The sequence below is a fragment of the Platalea leucorodia genome (genome assembly GCF_965183815.1).
Source record: "Platalea leucorodia genome assembly, chromosome: 10".
Taxonomy (NCBI): Eukaryota; Metazoa; Chordata; class Aves; order Pelecaniformes; family Threskiornithidae; genus Platalea; species Platalea leucorodia.
Window position 1 is genome coordinate 17909320 of NC_138832.1, and position 25008 is coordinate 17934327.

The window sequence follows — 25008 nt, forward strand, 5'->3', positions numbered from 1 at the left end:
AAAACTAAATCTTAAAACACCTTCCCCCCACCCCTGCCTTCTTCCCGGGCTCAACTTCACTCCCGATTTCTCTACCTCCTCCCTTCCAGCAGCACAGGGGGACGGGGGATGGGGGTTGCGGTTGAGAGGAAGAAAAGGAATGCCAAGAGAACTACCACACAACTACCCTTACGGATGCATCTGTAGTGATAAGTACTAGCAAAATGCAGAAAGGCAGCAGGACTGATGCTATTCTTGCACGCACTTCTGCTGACCTGGAGTTCCCTGCAGCAACCCCGCTGGCTGTGCAGCACTCTGCCTGAATAGCCGGTGTCACCTCCTGCAGCTTGCGATTCTTCTCTCCCGGCGCAGTAATATTCAGCAGTTTTAACTTACAATACAGCCAAAACCTGCTTCTGCTACCTCCTAAATCCGCTATAAACAATGACTCTTACTTGTCTGCTTGTTGAAGTACAGCAAATGGGAGAGTGAAAACACAGCTCTTGTGCCGTTATCATTAACACTGATTCACTGTGAGGCACGGGGCGGGGAACAGCCACAAATAACCACAGGGTGGACAAGGTGCAGAGCCACATAAGTCAGAGAAATTCAGAGAAAGTTAGGCTTAGGACAGAGCCTACCGCAAGAGCAGCCAGGCCAGCAGCAAAACACCCTTTTACTGCTCCGCAGCCAGTGAGAGCCGAGGATGCCCAGCAGCACTAGAAGTTGCTTTCTGCTGACTTCAACCAAGCCTCTCTGCTTTGTGCGAGTGTCTCTGTAATATAATTCCCTCTATTTGCTTGTAGCCATATTGAGAAAGTAATAATATTGCAGAAAAAGAAAATACACTGGCGTAAACAGAATTCTTCTGGATTTATATCAGCACGACTAACAGCAAGTTCAGACACAGAAATTTGCATCTGAATTCCTCTGGTGATTAGTTGGCTTGGCATGAAGCATTTCCGAGAGTCTATCAGTAGTCCTGAAGCCCAACTCATAGCCTGTGTCACCGAGCAGGGACAGATACGCCTGACACGTCTCTGTGGCACTCTGTGTCCATGCTCGTGCTTCCTAGATGTCAGCCTCGGGTTTGGCTCCTGTCTCAGTTTTCTGAAGGGCTGAAAAGAGCTTGGTAATCAATGAAATACCAGCCTAAAGCACTTCCCACCAGCTAGGCAGCTACAGCGCTGGCTGGAGAGACAGAACTGGCAAGCTGGCCAAATGTGGATTCAATATTATTCTTACCATTTACCCTCTTTTTATTCCATCCTCCAGGCCTGAACGTGTCAGTTTAAGAGAAAAGTGGCTTAAGGGCATCATTGAAAAATAAAATAATGCTTGCGGAAAGAGTTACTTTCTAACGAACAGCTCCAATTCACCATCACTGACGCTCTGTTGGTATTTTGTGGAGAATCAAATAAACACAGTGAAGAAAGAATGGCTCTTCCGTACTAGCATTTCTACTTTGTGGATACATAAAAAGCACTAAATCTGTGCAAAAATCAATTACGGCCTGACCTGGCAGCTGGCTTTCCGTGACGGCCCCTTGCAGCACAGAACCAGGTTCCAGAGTGTAAAGGGGGAGGCAGCTGGGCTGGACTTGCTGTTTGCGAACACCAGCTCTGCAGAACTCCAGGGCAAACGTTATAGGACTTTTATTTTCTTTATACAAATGTACAAGAGATCTCTGCTGCCAAAACCACAACACAGAGATTTCGGGGAACAAAAAAAACCCTCTAGAAAACACTTTGTTTTTAAAAGGACTTGAGAAAAAGGCGGCGAAGGGGGGTACGTTTGGAAACATGCAGGTGAATCGGAGATAACCAGCACAGACGCACTACCTGAAGCAGGACTCTGAGTACAGAGTTTAAAGAGAGCCATTGTAATATTGCTGAAACGGACCAAATTAAAACACCACAGGAGTTAAAATAAGGTTTTAATCTAGAACACTTCCATAGACAAAAAAAAAATTTCAAATAAATTGAAAGATACATCCTTGTCACCACCTGCGTACATCCAGGGGTTCCAACCACTGCACCCCACTGCGCCGATACCTATGTATAACATAGGAGAAAAAGAAGCAAGCAACTTTGTTCTTCGCCACGGGCTTCGGTGGATTGAATATCAGATCCCCCTACTACCATTACTGTTACTTTACACCCCCAATTGCAATCTGCTTGCTTTAAAGTAACTGAAGCCAGTCTGTATTAAATTACAAACTCATTTCTATTTACAAGTCTAGTTTGAACCACAAACCAAACTCAACTGTTTTGAGGGGGGGAAAAAAAAAAAATCTAAAAGACTTATGAAAGAATACCGAAGTGGACAGTCTTAGATCTTAAAGAGGAACTTAGGAGTTCCTTCATTTTTGCTACTGTCACTAGTAGCTTGCTTCTGATGGCCAGTCTACTCTCATTAATCAAAATAAATGGAAAATCGCATTTATCAGCATCAGGTAAGAAAGCCCTCCCACGGAATCCTCCTGCTTGTCCGATGCAAAGCGAGCACAGAACATTGCCACCTCTAATCCTCCCTGCCTGTTCCTGCCTTCCCTGCCTTGTAGCCTTTCACTTTACAGGGATTCTTTGTAGACAGTGAACAAATCATCCCAGAAAATCTGACAAAAGTAACTCCGTTTCCTTGATACAAGTAATCCACACCCGAGGCTTGGCCCTGCTGGTGAAAGGCACTGCAGCACCTGCAGCTTTTTTCAAATCATGCCTGGAACAGGTTAGCTGCTGCTTGGTAGAGTCTATGGTGTACGGTTCAAATAGCAAGCTATTTTTCCTCTTTGCCCTTAGTCTTTCTGTAGACCATCTCTCGAAAGCTCGCAAGGATCTTATTCTCTCGTTTCCTCCTCTCCTCCTGGTTGAAGGATGCCAGAGCTCTCTTCTCATCTGCGCTGTAAATCTGGTTCTCTTTACGCAGACGCACAGCTTCCATTCGGCGATGTCTGCAGGGGAGAACATTGTGTACATCAGCACGGGCAGAGGGATGTAATGCCCCATCACGGCTTCCATCTAGCAACTGGCCTCAATGTTTTGAGGGGCTTATAAATAAGGACACCTACACTAGAGAATCCAAAATGCACGCAAACCTTCCCAGGAAGGAGCGTGGCAGAGATAGAAACTGACTTTCTGGGGGTGTCTGCTCTCAGGCAGTCAGCCGGAAGCCCCACCTACCCCCAGGGTGTCAGCAGGTGGCTCACCAGAATTTAAGTGAAATTCCTGTTGGACTCACAGAGGAAAAAAAAGTGCAGCCAACCTCTCACACTTTGATTTGTCTCCTACTGAAGAGCCAGCACATCACCACTGCTGTCCAAGCACACCAGCTTTGAGCCACCTGACACAAGCATCTCCTCCTTTGAGATACAAGATAACTAGAAGTATATTTCCTGGAAGGAATTTTTGCTCTTGAGGAGAAAGCGTCCTTAAAAAACTCACCATCTATCCATAGCAATAGGGAGTTTAGCACAGATTATTTCAAGCACACAGAGCACCTTCTCTTCCGTGCTTTCAACTAGAGCTTGGAAGCAGTCTTCCAACCAGCCAACAGAAGAAGCACCTCTTGAAAATTTCACTGAACCATAACCATCATCAGAACCATACCTGCTGCCACTCATGACATAACCAGAGCTCTCAAACGATGCGATCTCTTCACTGGTCAAGCCGATTTCACCTCTCCGGGGTATACGTTTTCCTGCTTTTACGTACTCTGCCATCGCTGCGCCTTCACCGGGCAAGAGGGCATGTCCGTAGCTTAAAAAAATAAATTAAAAAAGTGGTGATTTCAATCAGTCTCAAACAGAGAGAGCCTGAGGTAAACATCCAGCTTCCCTGTTCACAACATGCTACCGCTGCATTTTTAAGCACTTTCTTCTTCTTTCCCACATATTGGCCTGTTTCTTCCTTATGGCTAACACCAGCAACAACATATTAAATTAGCAGTTGAATCCATTCTGATTAAACAGTAATGAAAACACTATAAAGTCACAATACCGCAGAGCATTAGAATAAAGGCATTTTACAATTGATTTTCTAGGAGTCAAGGCTAAAAAGCATAAACCAGACTCTTCTACCTCAATTCAGGCCAGGGTAAAGGCTAGCACCACTACCACTTCTGCCTGTGAGCTTCTGGCACAGCATTTCTCCCCGATGCGTGCCATATTGTTATAACAATATTGTTGTAACTTTTGAACAGTAACCTTCAGGCTTGATTTACTTGATTTGATCAAAGTACCGTTAAAGCCGGCTACTCACTTCAAAGGCCTGTCATCCTGAGACGCATGAGTTTTGGGAGCTTCTGGTCCAATCAAGCTATCTGCTTCTGTATTTTCTGCAACAATCAAGTAACGAGGAAGATTAATATTGTGCCCATTGTTCTTTGGTATCAGAACAGTTACACAGGTCACCAACACCTAACAAAAGAATTCACGAAAAGGACACCAAGAAGTTTCAATCCAAGTTTAAAGTCAGGTGAACCTACTTGATCTTTCAATCCAGAGATCTTCCCCTTGAAATGTTTCATCATCAGAATCTTCACTACTTGAATCACTGGATTCCTTCCTGCTCTTCTTATTTTTCTTTTTCTTATACTTCTTCCTGTGAATCAAAGACAGGCATGCTATTTACCAAAATTTAAGATGAAAGAAAGCGCTTGGACTCATACTCAAGTCATTAGTTTCTTAAGGCAACTTCCACCTATGGGTAGACTGGCTGTCTGCATACAGATTGTTGTTGTTTCATAAAAAACACCTTACAGCAAAACAAAGACGATACATACATGGTTATGCCTTTCATATAGTGTTAGAAAGCGGCTCCCTACGTTTGCAGCAACTCCTCTACACTGCATGGTTCTGTAGATTTAAAGAAAATCCATCAAATTAAGATTATTCGACAGCATTTATAGTCCTAATTACGAGAGTGCCCAGCCTTCCTCACGACCTGCTAAGAAAGTGGTGCTGCCCTCTAGTCAAAAACAGGTAGAATTACACACAACAACCTGAAAACTTACTTTCTGTTCTTCTTTTTCTTCTTCTTGCTTTTCTTTTTATCTTCATCTGAAAAAAGGAAAGTATATGTATTATCAGAAAGAGATGATTAGCTATAACCAAGTAGTTTACTGCACTGTGAATAACTAACTGCCTCCACCAGAACACCTTAGTACACAGCTTCTCAGACGTGACTTGTTTAGGTACCAAACACCACTGAAGAAGTACGAGTAGAAAGCTACCTGCAGCGTTGTTCGCTACGAGAACGTATCGAACTGATCTGGCATGAGACGCCCAGTGGATACTAAATTCAGAAATCCCATTTCCTGAGGCCAGACTGCAAGCGCTCAAGGAAAAGGCGCTGCAAACCCAGCAAGACGGTGAAAGGAAAGAATATCGGAGTGATGCTGCAGGTCTGTCATTTCAGAACACTGCAAATGTGCAACAAAAGCCAGCAGCACCGCTTTGCGCTCAGAGGAGCAGGAGAGCTCTCGCACCACGCACATTAGCCAAACCCTCTTTTCTTACCACTGGAGTCCTGCTCAGACTCCGACTCGCTGTCGCTGTCCTCAGAATGTTTTCTGCGTTTTCTTTTAGATGCCTTCCGCTTTTTCTTCTTTCTTTTCTTCTTCTTTTTCTTTTTTTCCTCTAGAATGTTTTTAAAAGATAACATTAGAAAACAGACAACGATCATCTAGCTCCAAATGTATTCCCCGACCTTCCCAAAGCAACGCTCTCCTTTGAACGGGAGCGCACCACACGCACTTCCACCTGGCAAAGTCAGTGAACCTCTTGCACGCAACAACAGCAGATTCTAGACTTCGGTAGCTTCCCATTTTCAAAACAAGCTGTGTAAGCAAAGCAAAATACCTTCTGAACTGGAATCCGAAGAACTACTCTTGGATTTCGCCTCTTCATCTTCTACCGGTGTATGCTCATCAGAACTGAATGCAAATAAAAGTTTGCTATTTAAAATCTATTTTGTAATATTCAAGATCAAAGGCACGCAGATGACCAAACACAGGCTTACAGATTTTGAGTCAATACCTGCAGTAAACTATTAAACAGCTAATTTGCAGCACGGGAACTGCTTTCAGAACCACAACACAAAGGTCACCTGAGCTACAACAAATCGTATCTTGCATAATCGGTATGTTGGAATTATTTGGGGGGAAAAAAAAGAAAGAGTAAAGTAATAATCTTGTTGTGTTGATTCAGAAATGAATGCACACAACATGAATCGTGGCAAAGAGACTAGCACAGGGATAAGACATTTTTGTAAATTAAACGGACATATCATCATTATCATAGAAAATGGAAGGAAAGAAGGAGGAATATGCCTTACTCGGGGTCGGGAACCTTTGGTGACAGTCCCCAGACTTCAGGTGCCCCGAGTTCTCCAATTCTCTCTCTCTCATTGAGCCTCCTGTAACGGAAAACATCTTCAGTGAAGCCCGGTGTGCTACGCCCAGCACGTAAACATTTCACCTCTGACATCTGTCTCCATCGCCGGCAGCAGCGACAGTAAGGAGAAGAAACACGCAGCGGCCTGGGGGGCGGGAAGGGGACCTCGGCGCACGGCAGGGGACGGCCGGGGGCCGGCACCCCTCCAGCCGAGCCCCGTCCCGCCCCGCCCCACCGGCCCCACGCCGCGTCCGCGGCACGGAGAGGCCGAAGGGGCTGAAGGCGCCGGGCAGCGCCGGCAGGCGGGGAGAGGGCCGTGCCGACGCAGGCCCAGCCGGGCCCTTCCCGGGAACGGCAGCCCGGCCCTTCCCGGGAACGGCAGCCCGGCCCTCCCCGGGAACGGCAGCCCGGCCCTCCCCGGGAACGGCAGCCCGGCCCTCCCCGGGAACGGCAGCCCGGCCCTCCCCGGGAACGGCAGCCCGGCCCTCCCCGGGAACGGCAGCCCGGCCCTCCCCGGGAACGGCAGCCCGGCCCTCCCCGGGAACGGCAGCCCGGCCCTCCCCGGGAACGGCAGCCCGGCCCTCCCCGGTTCCTCCGGGCGGAGGGGAGGAACCGGCCCAAGACCCCGCGGCGAGCCCCGGGCAGGGGCGGCCCGGGGCGGGCACTCGCCTCTGCCGCAGGATCTCCTCCTTCTCCTTCTCGTAGTACTCGGGCCAGGCCTTGCCGTGGTGGTGCCCGTGGTGCGCGGCGGAGCGCGGCCCGCCGGGGGTGCGTTCGCGGGAGCGGGACCAGCTGCGGCTCCGCCGGTGGCTCGGACGCTTCAGACCGTTGCGATCGCGGGAGCGGGAGCGCGACCTGCGGCCGCGGCGCTCGGGGCTGGCGGCCGACGGGCTGCGAGACCGGGACGCCGGCGCCATAGCGGCGGGGCGGCGCACGCGTCACTTCCGGGCGGCGCGCGGCTTCCGGCGCCCTCCCGCCCGGGCGGTGGCGGCGGCGGGGCGGAAGCGGGGCGGCCCCGCCCGCGGGGCGCAGCGCCCCACCCGCCCGTGCGGCAACACGGCGCCGCGGCGGCGTTCCCGGCGGCGGCGGTTCCCTTTGTGCGGCCGGGCGGCCCCGCGGCGGCCCCCGCGGCAGCATGGACCTGCGGGCAGCGGCGGTGCCAGGTAGGGCGGCGCGGGGGGCGGCGGCGGCGCGGGGGGCGCCGCGCCCCGGGGGCGGGGGGGCAGCGGCGGGCGGCGGCGCAGGCCCGTCCTCGCCCCGCTGGCACCGGCGGGGAGCCGGGCGCGGGGCCGCGGCCGGGAGCTGTCCAGGGCGGCCCGGGAGCACCGCCGCCCGGCGGACAGCTCACGGCCGGGCCCGGCGCCCCGCCGCGGGGGAAGCGGGGAGTCTCCGGTAGTCGCCCTCCCCCGGGGCCCGCGGGGCTCCCCCTTCGCGGCCTCCGCGGCCGGTGCGAAGCAGGGCAGCTCCCGGCCCGGCCTGCCGCGGCTCTGGCCGCCGGTCCCGGGGGCAGCACGTAAGGAGCAGCCGAAACGGCAGCGATCTGGGGAGCAAAAGGCACGGATCGCCCGTTACCGCGAGGCGCTCGCTGTCCTCCTGCCAGCGGCCCCCCCTCGGGGCGCCAGGTCCCAGCACCTCGCAGCGCTGCTTTCTTAAGAAAAACCCCGGGTTTCTGCTCAGCCCCGGGACGTGCGGCGTTTCGGGCGCTGCTCCGTCCCGGCAGGGCCGTGCTGGTTTATGCTGTCTAGAAAAGATGTCCGAGTGTGTCAGTCTCTTTATCACAAATGAGCCACTATTTCAGTTCCCAAACCTCTCCTAAGCAGCATAAAAAAAAAAAAAAAAAATCTGTGAGGAGGAGGAAGCCTGTTTAAATTGTGTGTTATCTTGGGCGCGTGTAACCACAGGCAGAACGGGGACGGGAAAGATGTTACCGGAGGTTTGCCTGTGTGTGTGGTGGTACCGTGCCCTGCGTCTGTCCAAGGACAGCCCGGCATCTCCCTGCTGTGGGGCTTTGTGAGTGTTTTGAACATCAGGGACTACTGCTTGCCTAATTAAACTAGATAAGGCGTCTTTTAAAAGGCTGTTGTTTTGATCGGCGGTAGGGTCATTTGAATGAGACAGCTGGAAGCCTGCAGTGGCTGTATTTTTGCCAGCTGAATCCGTACTGCGTGAATTAAGGCTCAGTGACTTTGTCTCTCCGAGCTTCCAGTCTCGGGAAGAAGCTGAAGCCTGGGGTGATCCCAAGACTTAGCAGCCCCTACCCCCGCTCTCCTCACAGGCTGCCCCAGTTCGTTTACCCCTGTGGTGTGTGAAGCCAGATGTCCCCGCGAAGCCATCCAGGCCACCACGTGTTCCCAGCACTGGTTACGTGAGGCCATGTCACCAACCCATGAGAGAGATGGAAGCTGCTGGGCCAGACACCTAACGTAGGGACCCATCCGTGTGGCAAGTAAATGTACCCCTGAGGCCTCCACGAGGGCACGTGGCCCTCCCTGGCTTCTCCCCCGGGATCCCCCACAGCCAGGGCTTGGGGCCAGCCCCGCAAAGGCGATGCAAGACCCTGAAACGTGGCCGGCAGCAGCGTGCTGTGCGCTGGAGCCCGGGTTTAGCGTGTGCGGACACGGCTGGCCATGGGTGTGGTAGCCAGCCAGGGGGGTTCAGAGGCACCGAGCACTGCAACGCTCGGCACAGCTGGCCACCAGCCTTCGGCCGCGCTGAGGAAGCTCTCATGATGAGGCCACTCACGTCTGCACCCGAGGGTCTGTCTTGGCAAAATGGTGACTAAAACATCTACCTCTCAGGAGCGCTCTGCACCTCTGTTACTTGAAGTCATTTGAAGCATTTTTATACACAGGTTATACAATGCACATATATACAGTACGTAACAGCATCTACAACAACTACTAATGTCAATAAAAAGTACCACTGGACTTTAAATTCAGTTATATGAGGCTTAATATAATGGAATTGACAGGAAAAATACTTTCTGAAAATTCCTCAAAGCACGAACGGTGGAAATTAGTATTTCAGAGTCCTTCAGAAGAAGTGTGTCACGGATAGAGTGAGACTGCGCTTCACTTGTAAGAGAGAAGCAAAAATATACTTTATTGATGTAAAACAGCGAGTTAACTAAGTTCAACGGTAAATGCGGCAGTGGTTTAACAAGGTTCGATGGCAAGGTACACTTGATTACTTACTGCATAGGGGACAGGGTCAGACAACTGTCAGGGAGCCCCTCCCGTTGCGGGCTGAGGTTCAGAGAGGACCCCCTTGCGTTCTCAACTCCGGAACCCCCAGTCACGACTCCCATGGGTGGTTATGGCCTACGGGGAGGGGGTGGAAAGCACACTCCCACACTCCACTCGGTGACTGCAGTCAATTCATCTTACCTTCTGTCCTGGTTTTGGCTGGGATAGAGTTAATTTTCTTCCTGGCAGCTGGTATAGTGCTGTGTTTTGGATTTAGGATTAGAACAATGTTGATAACACGCTGATGGTTTACTTGTTGCTAGGTAGTGCTTACACCAGTCAACGACTTTTCAGCTTCCCATGCTCTGCCTGGTGCACAAGAAGCCGGGAGGAGACACAGCCAGGACAGTGACCCAGGCTGGCCACAGGGCTATTCCATACCGTATGGCGTCATGCCCAGTACAGAAACTGGGGGGGAGTGATCACTGCTTGGGGACGGGCTGGGCGTCGGTCAGTGGGTGGTGAGCAATTGCATCGTGCATCACTTGTTTTGAATATTCTTTTGTCATTGTTATTTTTTTTCTTCCTCTGCTGTCCCATTAAACTGTCTTTATCTCAACCCACAGGTTTTACTTTTTTTTTTTTTTCCCCACTGGTGGCGGGGCGGGTGAGCGAGCAGCTGTGCGGTGCTTAGTTGCTGACTGGGGTTAAACCATGACACCTTCACAGAGTGGTGGTACAGTCACCTCTTGCCTCTGTGCCATAAATAACATATTGATAGTTTGTGCGCTTATAGATCTATGGTAAGTAGATAGTGAAACACTGCTATTTGTTATGCATTAATTTGTATGTTTTGGGTGGTTGAAGTTGGGTTATTTGTTTTATCATGTACCAAACCTTTACATACAATAGAATTATAAGCAATAGACGTATTAGAGTTAGTAAAATCACAACTGGGTGAAGTATAAGATTAAACACTCACGTTGCTGCTGGTGACCATCCAAGAAGAGTTTCCCACCAATGGTGTTCTCCATCCTTCTTCACTCTTTCCAAGACACGGTGTCTCTCTTCTGTATCTTCTGTATGAATGGTGATTAGAGCTTTGTGTCTGTTGTTTTGAACGCATTCTAGCAGTTGACACAGGTCATCGTGCTGTAGTAGTTTCTTCACCAATGTAAGATTCATTCTGATGGGGGCAGGCAATAAATCTTGACTCAATGTATAAGTAGATTGTAACAATTGATAAGACATAACAGGAGCTGAATAACTAAAGTCATCCCACAACTTTAGCAAACACAAATATTTGAGTGATTGCTTGTATCTACAGTAATGTTACCTAGAAATATAAAATCACACATCCTTTTCCAATTTATACAAGTACGGTTTCAGGGCCTTCATCGGGATGTATTTCAAAATGACAAACATTTTGTTCAGTGTCAAGACAAATGTCTTGGGCTTTGATGGTGTTACTCTCACAAATAAATCCTCATTGTTCCCGTACAACGCATGCGTTAACATCAACAGTTTGCCATTTGTCTCCGTTTCGTTGGGCCCGCACTCTGTGTTCTAATGGACAGGGTATAGTTCCATTGTGATTTAATCCCAACGCAACAATTGGCTATGCGGTGCGTACTGAAGCATCGCGTATTGTTCAAGAAAAAAGCTGTGGCCTTATTGTGGATGGGGTCATAAGTGAAACCAACTAAATGCCAGCAGGATTGGAATTTGGTTTCAAATTTGGTTGCATTATCCCAAATTACCTTTCGAATTTCAGCAGGTAAGGTGCTCTCTTCACCTTCTCTTATAATTGCTGCTACCATAGGTTGCATCCACAATTGAGCTTGGATACAACTAAGAGCTAGAGAAACATTATTTTCAGCTGCACCAAGTGCATCCACAAGCAATTGCTGATCCCTTTCATTAATTCTTTCCCACTGAGGCAATATATCAGATAAGAGCCATTGGTTAGTTCCCAATGCTAACAGAGAAGACCGCGATGGGTGTAAGCAGCATTGTTAGGGTTTGAGGTAGTAACATGAACACAGGATTTCTGTTTGTCATCCTGCGGGGTGCTGTAAGAGAAAATAGACTCCTTTCGGTAGGGAGAGCCCGAACAGGTTATCCCGTTAAAAAGAAGGAAAAGTCCATCATGCACTAACTCTGTGTTCTGCACCACTGCTATCAGTAGTTTCCCAGACAAGTGGGCCACGAGGTTTAACTGAAGTCATAGGCAAAGGACCGATGGATGGTAAATTGACCATCACAGGCTGTCCTGGCTGTAACGTCTGATACTCTCTTTTCCTACTAAGTGTAGCACTAAACTCTGTATTTACAAAGAATGCTTGGCTTACAGGGCTTCCAGTAGGCCCGTATTGATTATTTAATTGATGGAGTACTTTGGGAAGTCGCGCATCCCATTGAGCCCCCTGTGGTTTGAGATTCCTTTTCAATAAGCCATTAGCTCTTTCTGCCATCCCATTTGATTGAGGTGGGTGTGGAATACCCATTTAATTCCCTCTCCTTTTGCCCAATCTTGCACTTCCTTATGCGGAAAATGTGAGCCATTATCACTTTGGGTATCATCAGGAGTAGGTAGACTTGAGAACCAAAACGATAGCCCTCGCACTGTATTTCACCCGTCGGCTTTCCAACACTTAGTCGCCCTAAACAAGCCAGAGACTACTTCCACTCCTGTGAGGATGTATCGATATTCCGTCAAGGATTTGAATGGTCCGATATAATCAATTGGCCACGTAGACCATAAAGTTTTCCCTTTGTTGATATGCAGAGGTGGTGCTTTAGCAGGATGATCTGCTTGTAATTTCAATCTACACTGGGGACATTCTGTAAGAATAGTTTCACATGTTTTTCTGTCTATAGGCCAGCCTTTACTCTGTGCAGCAAAGTGCTTCTTTACCTGTGTGGCCTAGGTTTTGATGTAACCATTCTCCCAATCAATACCATGCTGGATTTAAGGTGATTTTCCTAATTTTAGCTAGCTCATCTACCTTTCGATTCCACTTTGTGACCGGTTGATTATCCTTAGCATGAGCTTTTACCCATCCCATCTTGAAAGGTGTTTTCCTGGCTGTATCTAGCAATAATTGCCAATCTTTGTTTCTCCAAACTGGGGATCTATTTACTTCCCAATTCAAGGTTTCCCATTGACAGAATCACTGTGTGGCACCAGCCCACACAGCATAAGAGTCTACATATATAATTTTTGCTCCATTCTGTGCTGCCAAAACAACTCCTCTTATTTCTCTTACTTGTGCACTGCCTTCACCTTCCTCTGTTACTTGTTTGCCGGGATAATATCCGATGCAACGGCCTTATATTGCCATTAACGGTTTACCCTTTTTGCTGAAGCATGCGTAAACCGCATGTTTTCTGTTGGTGTACCCTCAGTGAGGGGCGGTGCATCCAGAACGGGCGAAGGTTTAAAAGGTTGTTGTAACGCTAAAGGGTCTGTGTTTATGGGCATCTGCAATTTGGAAACCTCAGTGTGTCCTTCAGTTAATTGCGTATTTTCTGCAACTCCTGTTAGGCAAGCATACTATTTTCTGATGGTGGGGTTTTGTGCAATTCCTTCTGGAGGAGGAGTCCCCTTTAGGATTGCTTCTAGTAAATTAAATGCTCCTCTAGTTTGCATAGGTTGTCCCTGATGTATTTTGTCAACTTGTTTAACTGCTTGGACTGAAGATAAAAGTCTCTTTTCCCAGAGTATCGTTCTGTTTCTTTAAATGCAGTAGAGCCAAACAATAAAGGTCTTTTTGGTCCATTGGGGCCAGTTTGGAACAGGTTACACTAAGTAGCATGTTGGACGAAACCCCATCTGGCTATAATAGGGTTGCGGGGGTGTACTGGTCCCAGTGACTGATAGCTTTTTAATTCCTCAGTTAAGAGTTTTGACTGCTTGTTTATGTTCTAATTTCCACTCCCAGGGTTTGCCTTTCCGTGAGTATAACGGGCGGGAAATGATAGAAAATCCAGGTACATGCTTCCTCCAGTATCCTAAAGTTCCAATTAATTGTTGTAGCTCCTTCCTTGACTGGCACGTTTGCAGCTCTTCGATTTTTCTTAAGCTATCTGGAGCAATCACTGCACTGCCTGCTATCCACCAAGCGCTTAAAAATTTTACTTCTTTACTTGATCCCTAACGTTTTCCGTGTGGAATCTCAATTTCTGCTTTATTTAGTGCTTGCCATGCTGCTGCTGCCGCTTCCCCCACCTTCTCAGGGGAAGTTCCTCCAATCAGAATATCATCTATGTACTGGTACAGTTTCACATCTTGGGGGAGTGAGACCGCCTGTAAAAGTTCAGCAAGTGCAGCATGACCAATCGTGGGTGAATGTTTATACCCCTGTGGGAGTCTGTTAAAGGTATATTGTATTACCTCCCAAATGATGGCAAACTTCTCTTTACCCTCCTCCTTTAAGGGAACCACAAAGAACGTATCTTTTACACCTAACGCTGCCACCCATGGGTGTGCAGCTGCTTTGCAAAGTAGCTGTTAAGTTTGCAGTGTTTGGCACAGCAGCTGTTAGCGGGGCTGCATCGGCACTCGGGGGCCGATAATCGCCTGTTAAATGCCACCTCCCCTCTGGTTTCCGACCTGGCCAAACAAGATGAGTTATACGGGGAGTGGGTTCTGGGGATAATTCATTTCATTTTCTGGAGATAATGTCGTTTCTCCAAATCACCTATGACGTCAGAAATGCCATTTCGTGCCGCAGCAGAAACCGGATATTGTGGCACGTTAGTGATTTTTGACACACGCTGCCATTCGGCAGCCGCCAGCTTCTTCCATTTAAGATGTCAAAATCTTTTCATGATGATCTTTAATTGCAAAGCGAGTAGTCGCCATGCGCTTCTCGCCCAGGAGCCATGAATTGGCCTCGCCAGTTCGGCAGCCACACTCGCTCCAGTTCACACCGGCAATTGTAACTCTTCGCCGCCTGGATCGCACGCCCAATTTATAAGCATCTTGTGTTAGCACTGAAATTTGTGCTCCCGCATCTATTAAAAACTTCACCAATTGTCCCCGAGGACCGACTGGAATTAAAACGTATGGGCCATCATCACCGATAAGCCTCCACTTTCTTGACAGGCAGGCCCCATTGCATTCCCAACACTCCTCCTTTTTTGACTTCATGCCCTGCGATTCCTCCGTACGGGGGAGGCAGGGGTTGTCTCCCTTTCTGGGGCCTGGCACAGGAGGAGCTGAAATAGGCTCCTTCCTTTCGCCCTTATCTCGTTTCTGGAATGCTTCAATCAGACTCAAGATAAGGACAGCAGGCAGACCTTGAGCTAAGGACTAATGCATTCCTCATGTGCAGCTCTTCAACAGCTTCGCAGTTACGCCAATTGTCACCAGCCCGTTCTTCTGAGAAGCTGGGGCTCAGATTCACTCCATGCCTCTGTAAATAATCGGTGATGCTACCGGCCATCCTGCTGACTACACCAATTTGTCACCCATAGAGTGAGAGTGCACTTAACTCGTAAGAGAGAAGCAAAAATATATTTTACTGATATAAAACAGTGAGTTAGCAAAGTTCAATGGTAAACGCAGCAGTGGTTTAACATGGTTCAATGGCAAGGTACACTTGATTATTTACTGCATAGAGGACAGGGTCAGACAAAACGGTCAGGGAGCCCCTCCCGTTGCGGGCTGAGGTTCAGAGAGGACCCCCTGGCTTTTCAAACTCCTTCCCTTAGAGGAGTCTAGGTGCGGCTGGAGCCAAACTTAGTCCCGGACTTGGTCAACAGTTTATGTCTAAAGGATTATACATTCACAGTCAATCCTTTATATCACTTAGCTAAGATTACAAAGTTTAGCACGCTGTTAGTCACTTACCGAGGATCTGTTGTGCCAAGGAATCCCTCAGCCTCTAGGAGCAGCCTTGAGAGGTGTCCCTGCTCAAGGGAGATCCCGGCGTGCAGCCCGCTGCCGTGCAGGAGAGCTCAGCGGGCCCTGGGCTGCCCGCTATTCATGCAGTAAGATGACTGACTTACAGGCGTACTTGCATGCCAGCAAGACGTTTGGGTCACTGCTCCAGACAGTCCCTGGTGACTGTTTCCATCCGTCCCCCAAAGCCCAGCACAAGCTGGCTGCAGCCATCACGATTCCCACTGGTGGTCCTGGCTTACGCAGGGGGGAGCACACCGCCACACAGGGGTGTTTTATTTGGAATTCCACAGTGGAATAATATTTCTGTCCCTAAAAGTAGTCTTAGCTAGGATAACTGTTGAATTTTGATTTTGCTGAAGGCCCTAAGGGAAATTCACTGTCCTGTTTATCAAATTTAATTTATTTTAATGTAAAACACGTTTTTTCATGACAGAGAACGCTTCTTTGTCTCTCAGATTTGTCAGGTCTTTAAAAGAATTTTCTGTTCCCACAAACTGTATTTTTAAAAAAGAAGAGAGCTCTTAAAATGGCTTAACTGAAAACTTGTTACTGAATTGCATATTTTTTTTTCTTCTCACAAAAGCTTACACATCACTTCTTTAAATTTGTAGTTCGTATTTTCAGAGCCTCCATCCCAGAGTTTTTTTGGATCACCTCTATGCATCAAAATAAAAGTTGCCATTGTGTCTCTTACCTATTTTTTCAGTTTCAAGAACACCACATTTAGTGTTATGTTCTGGATGTTTCTTGTCAATGTCTTAGATAAAATGGTTCTTTTAATTTGTCACTATGTGTTTTTATGTGAGTCAAATCACCAAACACTTTCTAGGCTTATCTAAAAATAAAAGAGGAGAAAAAAAACCCCAAAACTAAAAGAGGTGCATGCTAGACAAAAAAATATTCACGTTGAAATTCTGCATTCAGGTGCAGGAGGACTGAGTGGCAGCTTCAGTAATTTTTTTTAAGCTGGTCATAGCATTAGCTCTGCCCTGACCATAGGAAGGTGAGTGGGATTCAGATTTCATATCTGATATAAGAAGTTCCCATAGAGAGAAGCATCTGCAAAAAGGTAAAAGTCAAGGAGATGGTGCAACTCTCGCAGCTCGATCAGCATCTTTTAAATTAGCCAGCAGTTCTGTACCTAAGGGTAAGCAGTTCAAACCTGACTTTTGAGAACTCATGATGCTTCAGGAGCAGGGCTCCTTCCAAATCAGTGCTCAGCTTTATCTGTAAATTTTCCTGTTACTTATTTAGAAATGAGATAGGCAATGAAGAGAAGAAAACTGCTTAAAGCTGAAGGATGAAAGGCTAAAAAATGGTTTAATTTGGACCATCAGGCATTTCTGGAGGAGAAAAAAAGAGCACTGGATTATACGTTAAAAATTAAAACGATTACAGTGTTATTTTCATTTAATATAACCTCCTATGTAAAAATGATTAAGAACCTATATAAAAGGAGAAAAATTAATTGAAGGGTTATCTGAGGAAGAAAAGCCTACCTTTTCCCTTGATTATTCTTTTCTATTATTGTTCTTCACTCAACTCTCTGGAAAAACCTATAAATAAACAGAAACCAGCTTTGTAACATTTCAGATCTGAAGGCTCGCTTCAAAAAGGCACTTCTGCTACTGGCTGTACAAATGCAGGGAGCATGGCAGGTGATTTTCTTGCTAGCAGGACTCATAAAGCTGGGCAGGACCATTTCGTTGCTGATACATGCAGTGAGGGATTGCAGTCGTTTGTGCCAGTGACTGTGGCCTGTTAATATTGTTGGTCAAACTTGACAGAGGGACATTTGTTCTTGGCAAAGTTTTTGAATCTTAAGAAAAATCAAAAACCCCCGTGGTTCCAGTCCACAAAATCCACAGAAAAAAAAAAAGGAACAGATCAGTAACTGAAGATGAAAAATATCTCTTATGATCTTGGTGCTCTTTGAGCGTTCATGAACAGTGACAGTTTCCAAGAGACCGCATTGTGGCTATGTCACTTTGATGACCACATGTCGAACGTGCCAAGAGCTGCATTTTTGTCAAACCACTTATGTCTGTACAGCTCCTCGCGGAGCCTAACACGTGCCACTGTGGTGCCAAGAATACGAAATGAATGATCCTGCAGCGCGAGCGTGGGTGTTCAGGTTTAGGTTACAGGAGATTTCCTCGCTGTTGGGCGGAGGTGCCAGCTGCGTCAGCGGTTGGCAGAGCAGCGCCAGCCAGGTCTCTGCCCCTGGGAAGGAAGCGAGCCGCCGTGGGAAATAACCTGCTGCCATCACATCTCCACAGCTTTATCCAGCACGGTCAGGCATACGGCAGGCGTCGGGGGGTTACTGCAGGCTCCGCCTGCGGCAGGGAGAGCAGGATAGCTGGGAGCCAGGCAGGGATTGTCAAGGCCGAAGCGAGGCCCGTGTGCTCGGCCTTCGGCTGCCCAAGGCCTCCGGTGGAGCAGGGCCGGGGACTGCCCAGGCGCCGAGCTCCCTCCCGGCAGCGGCCGGCACACGGGGCCTCGGCGCCTGTAACCGGCCTTGCGTGTACCTGAAGGCGCCGACACGAAGGGGCGGGGGGGCGGCGACCCAGGCGGCGTCCGGGGGCTCCCGGGAGCCGCCAGCCACCTCAGCCCGCTACACCGCTACCGCGGCCGAGGGCTCCCGGCGCCACGGGGGAGGGCTGCGCGGGAGGCCGGGCCGGGGGAGCCGACGGCAGGCAGGGGCACGGCCCAGGCAGGGGCACGGCCCAGCCCGGCCGGCCCCGCCCGAGGCCCCCGCCTGAGGCGGCTGAAGGGCCGCCCGCCCCGCCCCGCCCCGCCCCGCCCCGCCCCGCCCCGCCGCCGGCCGGCCCCGAGCGCGCCCGAAGGTTCCCGAGGCCGCTCGGGTCGGGGAGCCGAAGGGTGACGAGCGCGCTCGGGCGGAGCACGGCGGCCCGCAGGGGAGGGCAGCGCGGCGCAGCGCCCCCTGGCGGTCGCGCAGCGGGGGCGGTGCCCGAGCCCGAGAAGCGGCGGCGGCGGCGGCCGCCGGTGCCCGTTGTGCGGCGGAGGGCAGCGGGTGTTGGCGGCCGGAGCGCAGGTAACGCGGGCCCTCGCCTTCCTCCGCCGCGCCGCGGGCTGCCTTCCCCCTCCCGCCGCCGGAGGGGGCCGGCCCCGCTCGCCTCGCCTTGAGCAGGAAGCGGCGGCGGCGGGCACGGCCTGGCCGCGCGGAGGCGGCGGAGGGGGCCGCCCGTCATCTCCGGCTGCCGCCGCCGGGCCGCTCCCCGGGGCCCCCCGCCTGTCAGCGCCGCCGCTCCGTCCTCGCCGAGGCGGGGCCGCCCGGCCGCTGTTGCTCCGCCCGGGGAGCCCGCGGCGGGGCCCGGCGGCCGCCCGCGAAACATCTCCCGCGACGGTGCCCTCCCCGCCGCGGCGGCGGCGTCCCTGGCTCGAAACGCTCGTTTTCATGGTAAACTTCACCGGGGGGAAGCCGAGCGGTGGCCGCGGAGCAGAGCGAGGCGCGGTGCAGCCGCGGCTGGCGGCCCGCGGGCGGGGGGGGGGGGGGGGTCCCGGCCTCCCCGTCCCGTCCGCCCCGCCCCGCCCCGCCCGGCGTGCGGGGGCGAAGTGCCGCCCGCGGAGCGGGGGGCTCGCAGCCTCTCCCTCGCCGCTCTTACATTTCCATGTTGGTTTTTTTATTTGCATCTCGTTGGGGGGGTATCGAATCGGAAGTGCCGATCGATGGATTCGTTTGGCTTTACAGATCTTGTTTGTTACCGTGCTGCCTCGGTGCCTGGGTTTCAAACACAAAGCAACCTTGCAAATAGATGAGGTGGGGGGGGGAAAAAAAAAAAGTTTCTTTTTCTGGGCAAGAAAGTGAAGTATCAATAGCATTTTCATTAACCTCAGTTGACTGGTAATACACGGATGGACAGGTTTTGTTTTCGCCCGTAAACAACCTGGATGTTACCGGGCTTTCTCATAACAATTCATGGAATATTTTCACAATTAAAAGAAATCTTTTGAGGGACCCAAATGTTTAAAGCCTGTTGAGGGACCCGAATCTTGCATCTTCTTGGTTTTCAAATTTACCTTATTTGCTGTTGAATCAGATAAGCAGTTGTTTCTCTGTTCCTCACGCTGTAAGATTAGAGGGTATATTCAGAATTGCACAGCCCTTGTGTAGAAGGTGAGGGGACAAATAACAACAGGAAACAAATCTGCGAGACTGCTATAGCACATTAGCTTATGAATAGTATCTCAGATTTGTTTTTTCAAAAGAAGGAATAAACAGTAAAAGTGGGAATGTGGTCATGCAGTTAAAACCGTAACTCTGTATTTTTACTAATTCGATGCATTTCACTTTCTCTTTGTAGGAATGGAGGGGAAAAAACTGATTTCTGCAACAGACACGCAGTATTCTAGTGTGCTCCTTCAGTCTTTGAATGAACAGCGTGGCCACGGACTCTTTTGTGATGTTACTGTCATCGTAGAGGATCGGAAATTTCGAGCTCACAGAAACATCCTTTCGGCCTCAAGCACATATTTTCACCAGCTTTTCTCAGTGGCTGGGCAAGTGGTTGAACTGAGCTTTGTAAGAGCAGAAATTTTTGCAGAAATTCTTAACTATATTTATAGTTCCAAAATAATCAGCGTTCGATCTGATTTACTTGATGAACTGATTAAATCAGGGCAACAGCTGGGTGTTAAATTCATAGCTGATCTGGGCATACCTCCGTCTGAAGGAAAAAACATGCCAAGCAAGGTCAAAGACGGTGCTTCAGAAACTTCAGCTTCTACTCCAGGTCAAAAGGATGCTGAAACACAAGTACCTGTAATAAGGCCGGAGAGTCAAGAGGTGATGGATGGGATGCCGGTTATAACACAGTCGTTCTCCTTACACGGCATAGAATATGAGACTACAAAAATTACAGTGAGTGATTCAGATGATGAGGATGACGATGATGTAATTTTTTGCTCTGAGATTGTTCCTCCGAAAGAATGTACTAAAGATACAAATGCTGCAACCCAGAACCAGCCTTGCCCAAGTCCAGCTGGAGTTTCTGACCAAAAATCGTGCGGCAGCAGTGGCTCTCCCCATTTGACGAGCACCACAGCAGCTCAAAAACTCGCGTCCTCTGCCAGTCAGCTAAGCCCAAACAAAACACAATCAAGTGCCGAATCACTTGTCTCTGCAACACCGCAACATTTGACTCCTAATATCATTGTGCTAAATAAGCCTCTACTTAACTCGTCGCTCAGCGCCAGCTCCTCGCATCAAACACATGTGACCCCTACAATTAATTTACTTGAGGAGAACCAGCAGCCATCTAATAATGGCTCCTTAACTGAAGTGGAAACAACTGCTGTTGATGATGAAGAGGTTGTTGAAGATGATGTCGATATCATTAGCTCCTCTAGTCCTGGTTCAGTCAGCAGTAGCTCTTTGGTTCAGCAACCTTCTATACCCAAGGCAGCAACCACCGAAGGATCAGGTGTACAGAAAAAACAGGTTGTTACATTTTCACAAGAGCCATCTGCTAAACCCGGAGAATTTAAAATAAAAATCTCAGATGTCCTTACTGGAAACAACAAGGAATTCGGTTCAGGTATAGCATCAAAGCATGTGGCAGAAGGGCAGAAAATCATAACATTAGATACAGCAACTGAAATAGAAGGCCTGTCCACAGGCTGCAAGGTTTATGCAAATATCGGTGAGGATACATATGACATAGTCATTCCTGTAAAGGGTGATTCTGAGGAAGGCGAAGCCAAGCTTGACGAAACACCTAGAACATCTGGTGATGATTCTCCGAACAGGAAGCGCATGAAAGTAAAGCACGATGACCATTACGAGCTCATAGTGGACGGAAGAGTCTACTACATTTGCATTGTGTGTAAGAGATCATACGCATGTCTGACGAGTTTACGGAGACATTTTAACGTTCATTCCTGGAAGAAGAAGTATCCGTGTCGCTATTGTGACAAAGTTTTTCCTCTTGCAGAATACCGTACAAAGCATGAAATTCACCACACCGGCGAGCGAAGGTACCAGTGCTTGACGTGTGGCAAATCTTTCATCAACTACCAAATTACGATCTCCCACATAAGATCAGTTCACAGCCAAGACCCTTCTGGAGATACCAAGCTTTATCGGTTGCATCCTTGCAGGTCTTTGCAGATCAGACAGTATGCATACATTACTGATCACTCAAGCAGTATACCGGTAATAAACGAGGGTGGAATTGTTTATCGTGTTGGCACAGGGAAGGATGGCACTGAAGGAACAACATCTAACCCTCCAGCCAAACAAATTACCTGGGATGACATTTTCATTCCGCAGGGAAATGAAGCAATTTTTAAACAAAATCCATCAGAGGGAAGTACTGAATTTGAGTTTGTAATACCGGAATCTTACTGAAACGCATTAAATGCTGGAAAAAGGATTCGGTGCAGAAATATTGCAGCTGTTTTAAATGAATTGTTAAAATTGCTGTAAAATCAAAGTGAAAACAAGTTAACTTGTTCTACCAAGTCATCAAATGGTAGCTCCTAGGTGGATCATTAGTAGCTGCAAGTGATTTGTGCAAGCGATTCATCTGAAAGTTTACTTGGATAGAGAATAAGACATTTCCAAGGAGCTGGCAGTGTTTTCTGGTATATTAGTTTTGATCAAAATGTGGGGATTTGTAGCTTGAAAAGGTACAATTTCTTCTGAAGAGCTAGAAATCTTTCTTCTAAAGGAATTGAGGTATTTCCTGTACCCATACTTACTATGTAAACCCTTTCTTTCATGTTAGCACTTTAATGCTGAATTGTGTTTAGACATTAACCAAGAAAACAGTAAGATTTTTCATCGTAGTCTCTTGAATATGGAACCATTTAAAAAAAAAAAAAATCCCACAACTCATATTTATTTTTGTGAACAATGCATTACTGGAGAGGTTCAAAATAACTGATCCAGTACTTTGGAGTAGTGTATTTTTGAACTAGCATCTTAGTTCTGCTTTTATAAGCACTATGAATCATCTGTCTTCATGCAAATAGTCTTGCCAACAAGAGACACTCAGTTAGGGCTAACTTGAACAAACTTTATTTATACTTGGCAGTATGGTGAGCAGAGTATTCAGTGTCTGGACCATTATATTTTACTCTTTTTGCAACGGGGGGGGGGTGGGGTGGAACAAGCCAAAACCCACAAAGCTCAATAGTGAAGAAGCTTAGAACACTTAGGAAGGAGATAATTTTGCCTTTTCAAGGCTTGAGGAATAACGTTCGGATTTCTTACTACTGGAAAAGATGCCAGTAGTTAGTTTGGAATAAAGTGCTGTTCCTTTTTTTGCTCTTCAAGAAGGGCTTCAGTCTGATATTTTAAAAAAAGTAATACTTATGATAAAGGGAACACTTTTTATTTTTTTTTTTTTTTTAGCTGAAGGCTTTGAAATTTATGTCTCAAAACTATGAAATAATCAAAGTGCTGTATCGGTTTAGCACTGAGACTGCTGAGAATCTCATATGCCTCTTTGGCTAGATCTTTAAGTGAAACGGGGATTTGGATCCCCCCCCCCCATTTATAGGGTGTGGAAGCATGAGGACTAAACCAACAATCAAAAAACATCCTCCATCCACCATAATCCAAAGTATCATTTCTCTGCAGTTGCCTAGTTTTCATCTGTTTTCAGTTATGGGTTTATTGTATTGTCCTTTTTTGATCCTTGCAATTGGTACATGTTTCGGCACTTAGAAGAGAAATTAGATGTCCAACTGGAACAGGAAACAGTAGATCTGAGAAAAACAAACAGCTGTTTACTGGAGTCATAGTTTAGCATTTCAGATTTAGTGACTTGTTGAATTTTTGTAAATGGTAATATGAAAACTGCTCAAGTTCTAGAGGTGACTGAGAAAGATTGTCGTGCATAGTACTACTTAGTTATCGTAACCTTTCATTGCTTAAATTACAGTTAAAGTTTTTTTTTTTCTTTTTCAAGTTTTAAGTAAGCATCTTGATCCCATGACCTTCAAGGTTAAGGTTTTAGACATATAGTACTCTAGACAGAAAGCCATTTAAATGGTAAATGGTTCAAATACAACTTGAGCTGTAAAAAAGGGTACCAGAAATCTATATAAGTAACGATGGGAGAAAGAGGAGGATTTGTTTACCTTATGCATGTAATGCTCAGCACTTGTTTTGTAGGCCAAGAACACGATATACATGGTTATTTTCAAATCATATTGCAGACCCCTTTGAATATAATGGGGTATGCTTTCAAATGTTACAGGTTGGATGTTATCTGAGATGGCATTTCAGCAGTCAAACATAATCCTCACAAGACATAGGTATGGATTGCCTGTTTTAGCGCAGGTAGCGCTGCTGTAGCTGGCTGCGTGCTATATTGAGACTTCCTGAACTTTTTGGCAAGAAAAAGACAATGTTATTTTTGTTATTGACGTGACACATTTGGAATTAAGCATACATTGCAAAGTGTACATTCACTAATAATTAAACATAATGGCTATCGATATTTGCTGCTGATATATTTAAAACCTTAAATTAAACTGTGCCTACTAAAGGTCTCTTTATGGAGGAAAACTGGAAAACTAGGGCTTTGTAACTATTTTTGCTAGAAGACTCGTGCTTGCATGTGTCTCAGGGTCTTCAGTTTTCCTTGGAAGTGATTTTTGATATCCAAAGTCCAGAGGTCATGTAAAGCATTTTTTAATTTCACTTCCAGTATTTATTGGTTTGGAAACATGTTAAATCCATTGTTTTAAAACTTTTTATGGGGCCATGAGCTTTTATATTTAGATTTCTGGCTATTGCACTTATATTTGTTTTTTGTTTGTTTTTGTAAACACTTAGCTTCCAGTTTAACTTAATGAAAAACCTTATGTAAATATTAAGAAATTGGCTTTGGGGTCATGGAAGAAAAAGATTGAATCTGAAAAAGCATTTATATAAAAATGGAAAATTTCAATAGAGTATGGTAGCAAACCTCACAGTCACTTATGCGTATAAAAACATTAACGGATCTGCTGCAAAATATGATAATGGTGGGTGCATCCTCACGGTATGGTTTCTTTGGGGATTCATACCATAGCATTCCAGTATGTGAATTAAACCAATATCGACAATTGACTGCTTATTTATTTTGTACTGTTAAGGCATGCAGCTTATAAAAAGATGCAGAAGCTGACGACTATATACATTGAACATTGGGTTCTACAGCTATTGCCTAGGAACTGTTCTGTGTGAAACATTTATCGTTTTTGCCAGATCTGTAATGTATATAGTTGTACAGTCTTTCCTTAACATACTTTTTAAAGTTGTGTTCTACTTTTCATTAACCAATACTTGATATTAGTTCTTAGAGCTTTCTATGGCAAAAATAAAAAAATTTAATTCTGACGATGGGTGTAGCATGTTTCTTTTTAATGACAACTCAGCTTCTACAGTCTAACATGTTAGATTACCAACAGTTTGTAGCTTCCTTTTCCGGGTCTCTAGGAACCTCCTGGGTAGGGGGAGGTGTTTGTATTTGGGGCTTAGGGTTTTTTTGTGTTTTGTTTTGTTGTTTTTTGTAGGGTTTTTT

At 47.5% G+C, this 25008-nt stretch overlaps 2 protein-coding genes across 4 annotated transcripts; one reads left to right on the forward strand and one right to left on the reverse strand.

Moving 5' to 3' along the window:
* Positions 1-2613: 2613 nt before the first annotated feature.
* NKAP (NFKB activating protein) lies at positions 2614-7299 on the reverse strand. Its single transcript, XM_082323438.1, has 9 exons — positions 7043-7299; positions 6315-6395; positions 5840-5913; positions 5498-5617; positions 4993-5038; positions 4465-4580; positions 4239-4314; positions 3588-3737; positions 2614-2932 (listed from the first exon to the last, which is right to left on the reverse strand). Exons 1-9 carry the CDS (start codon positions 7288-7290, stop codon positions 2758-2760), a joined length of 1086 nt encoding a protein of 361 aa, XP_082179564.1. The 5' UTR covers positions 7291-7299; the 3' UTR covers positions 2614-2757.
* Positions 7300-7426: 127 nt separating this feature from the next.
* On the forward strand, positions 7427-24795 carry ZBTB33 (zinc finger and BTB domain containing 33). 3 transcript variants are annotated; one of them, XM_082323429.1, is made up of 2 exons: positions 7427-7536; positions 19795-24795. In XM_082323429.1, exons 1-2 carry the CDS (start codon positions 7509-7511, stop codon positions 21837-21839), a joined length of 2073 nt encoding a protein of 690 aa, XP_082179555.1. In that variant the 5' UTR covers positions 7427-7508; the 3' UTR covers positions 21840-24795. The 3 variants fall into 3 exon arrangements, with proteins under 3 accessions (XP_082179555.1, XP_082179557.1, XP_082179556.1); XM_082323431.1 differs by lacking the exon at positions 7427-7536 and adding an exon at positions 18463-18524; XM_082323430.1 differs by lacking the exon at positions 7427-7536 and adding an exon at positions 18761-18890.
* The last annotated feature ends 213 nt before the right edge of the window (positions 24796-25008 follow it).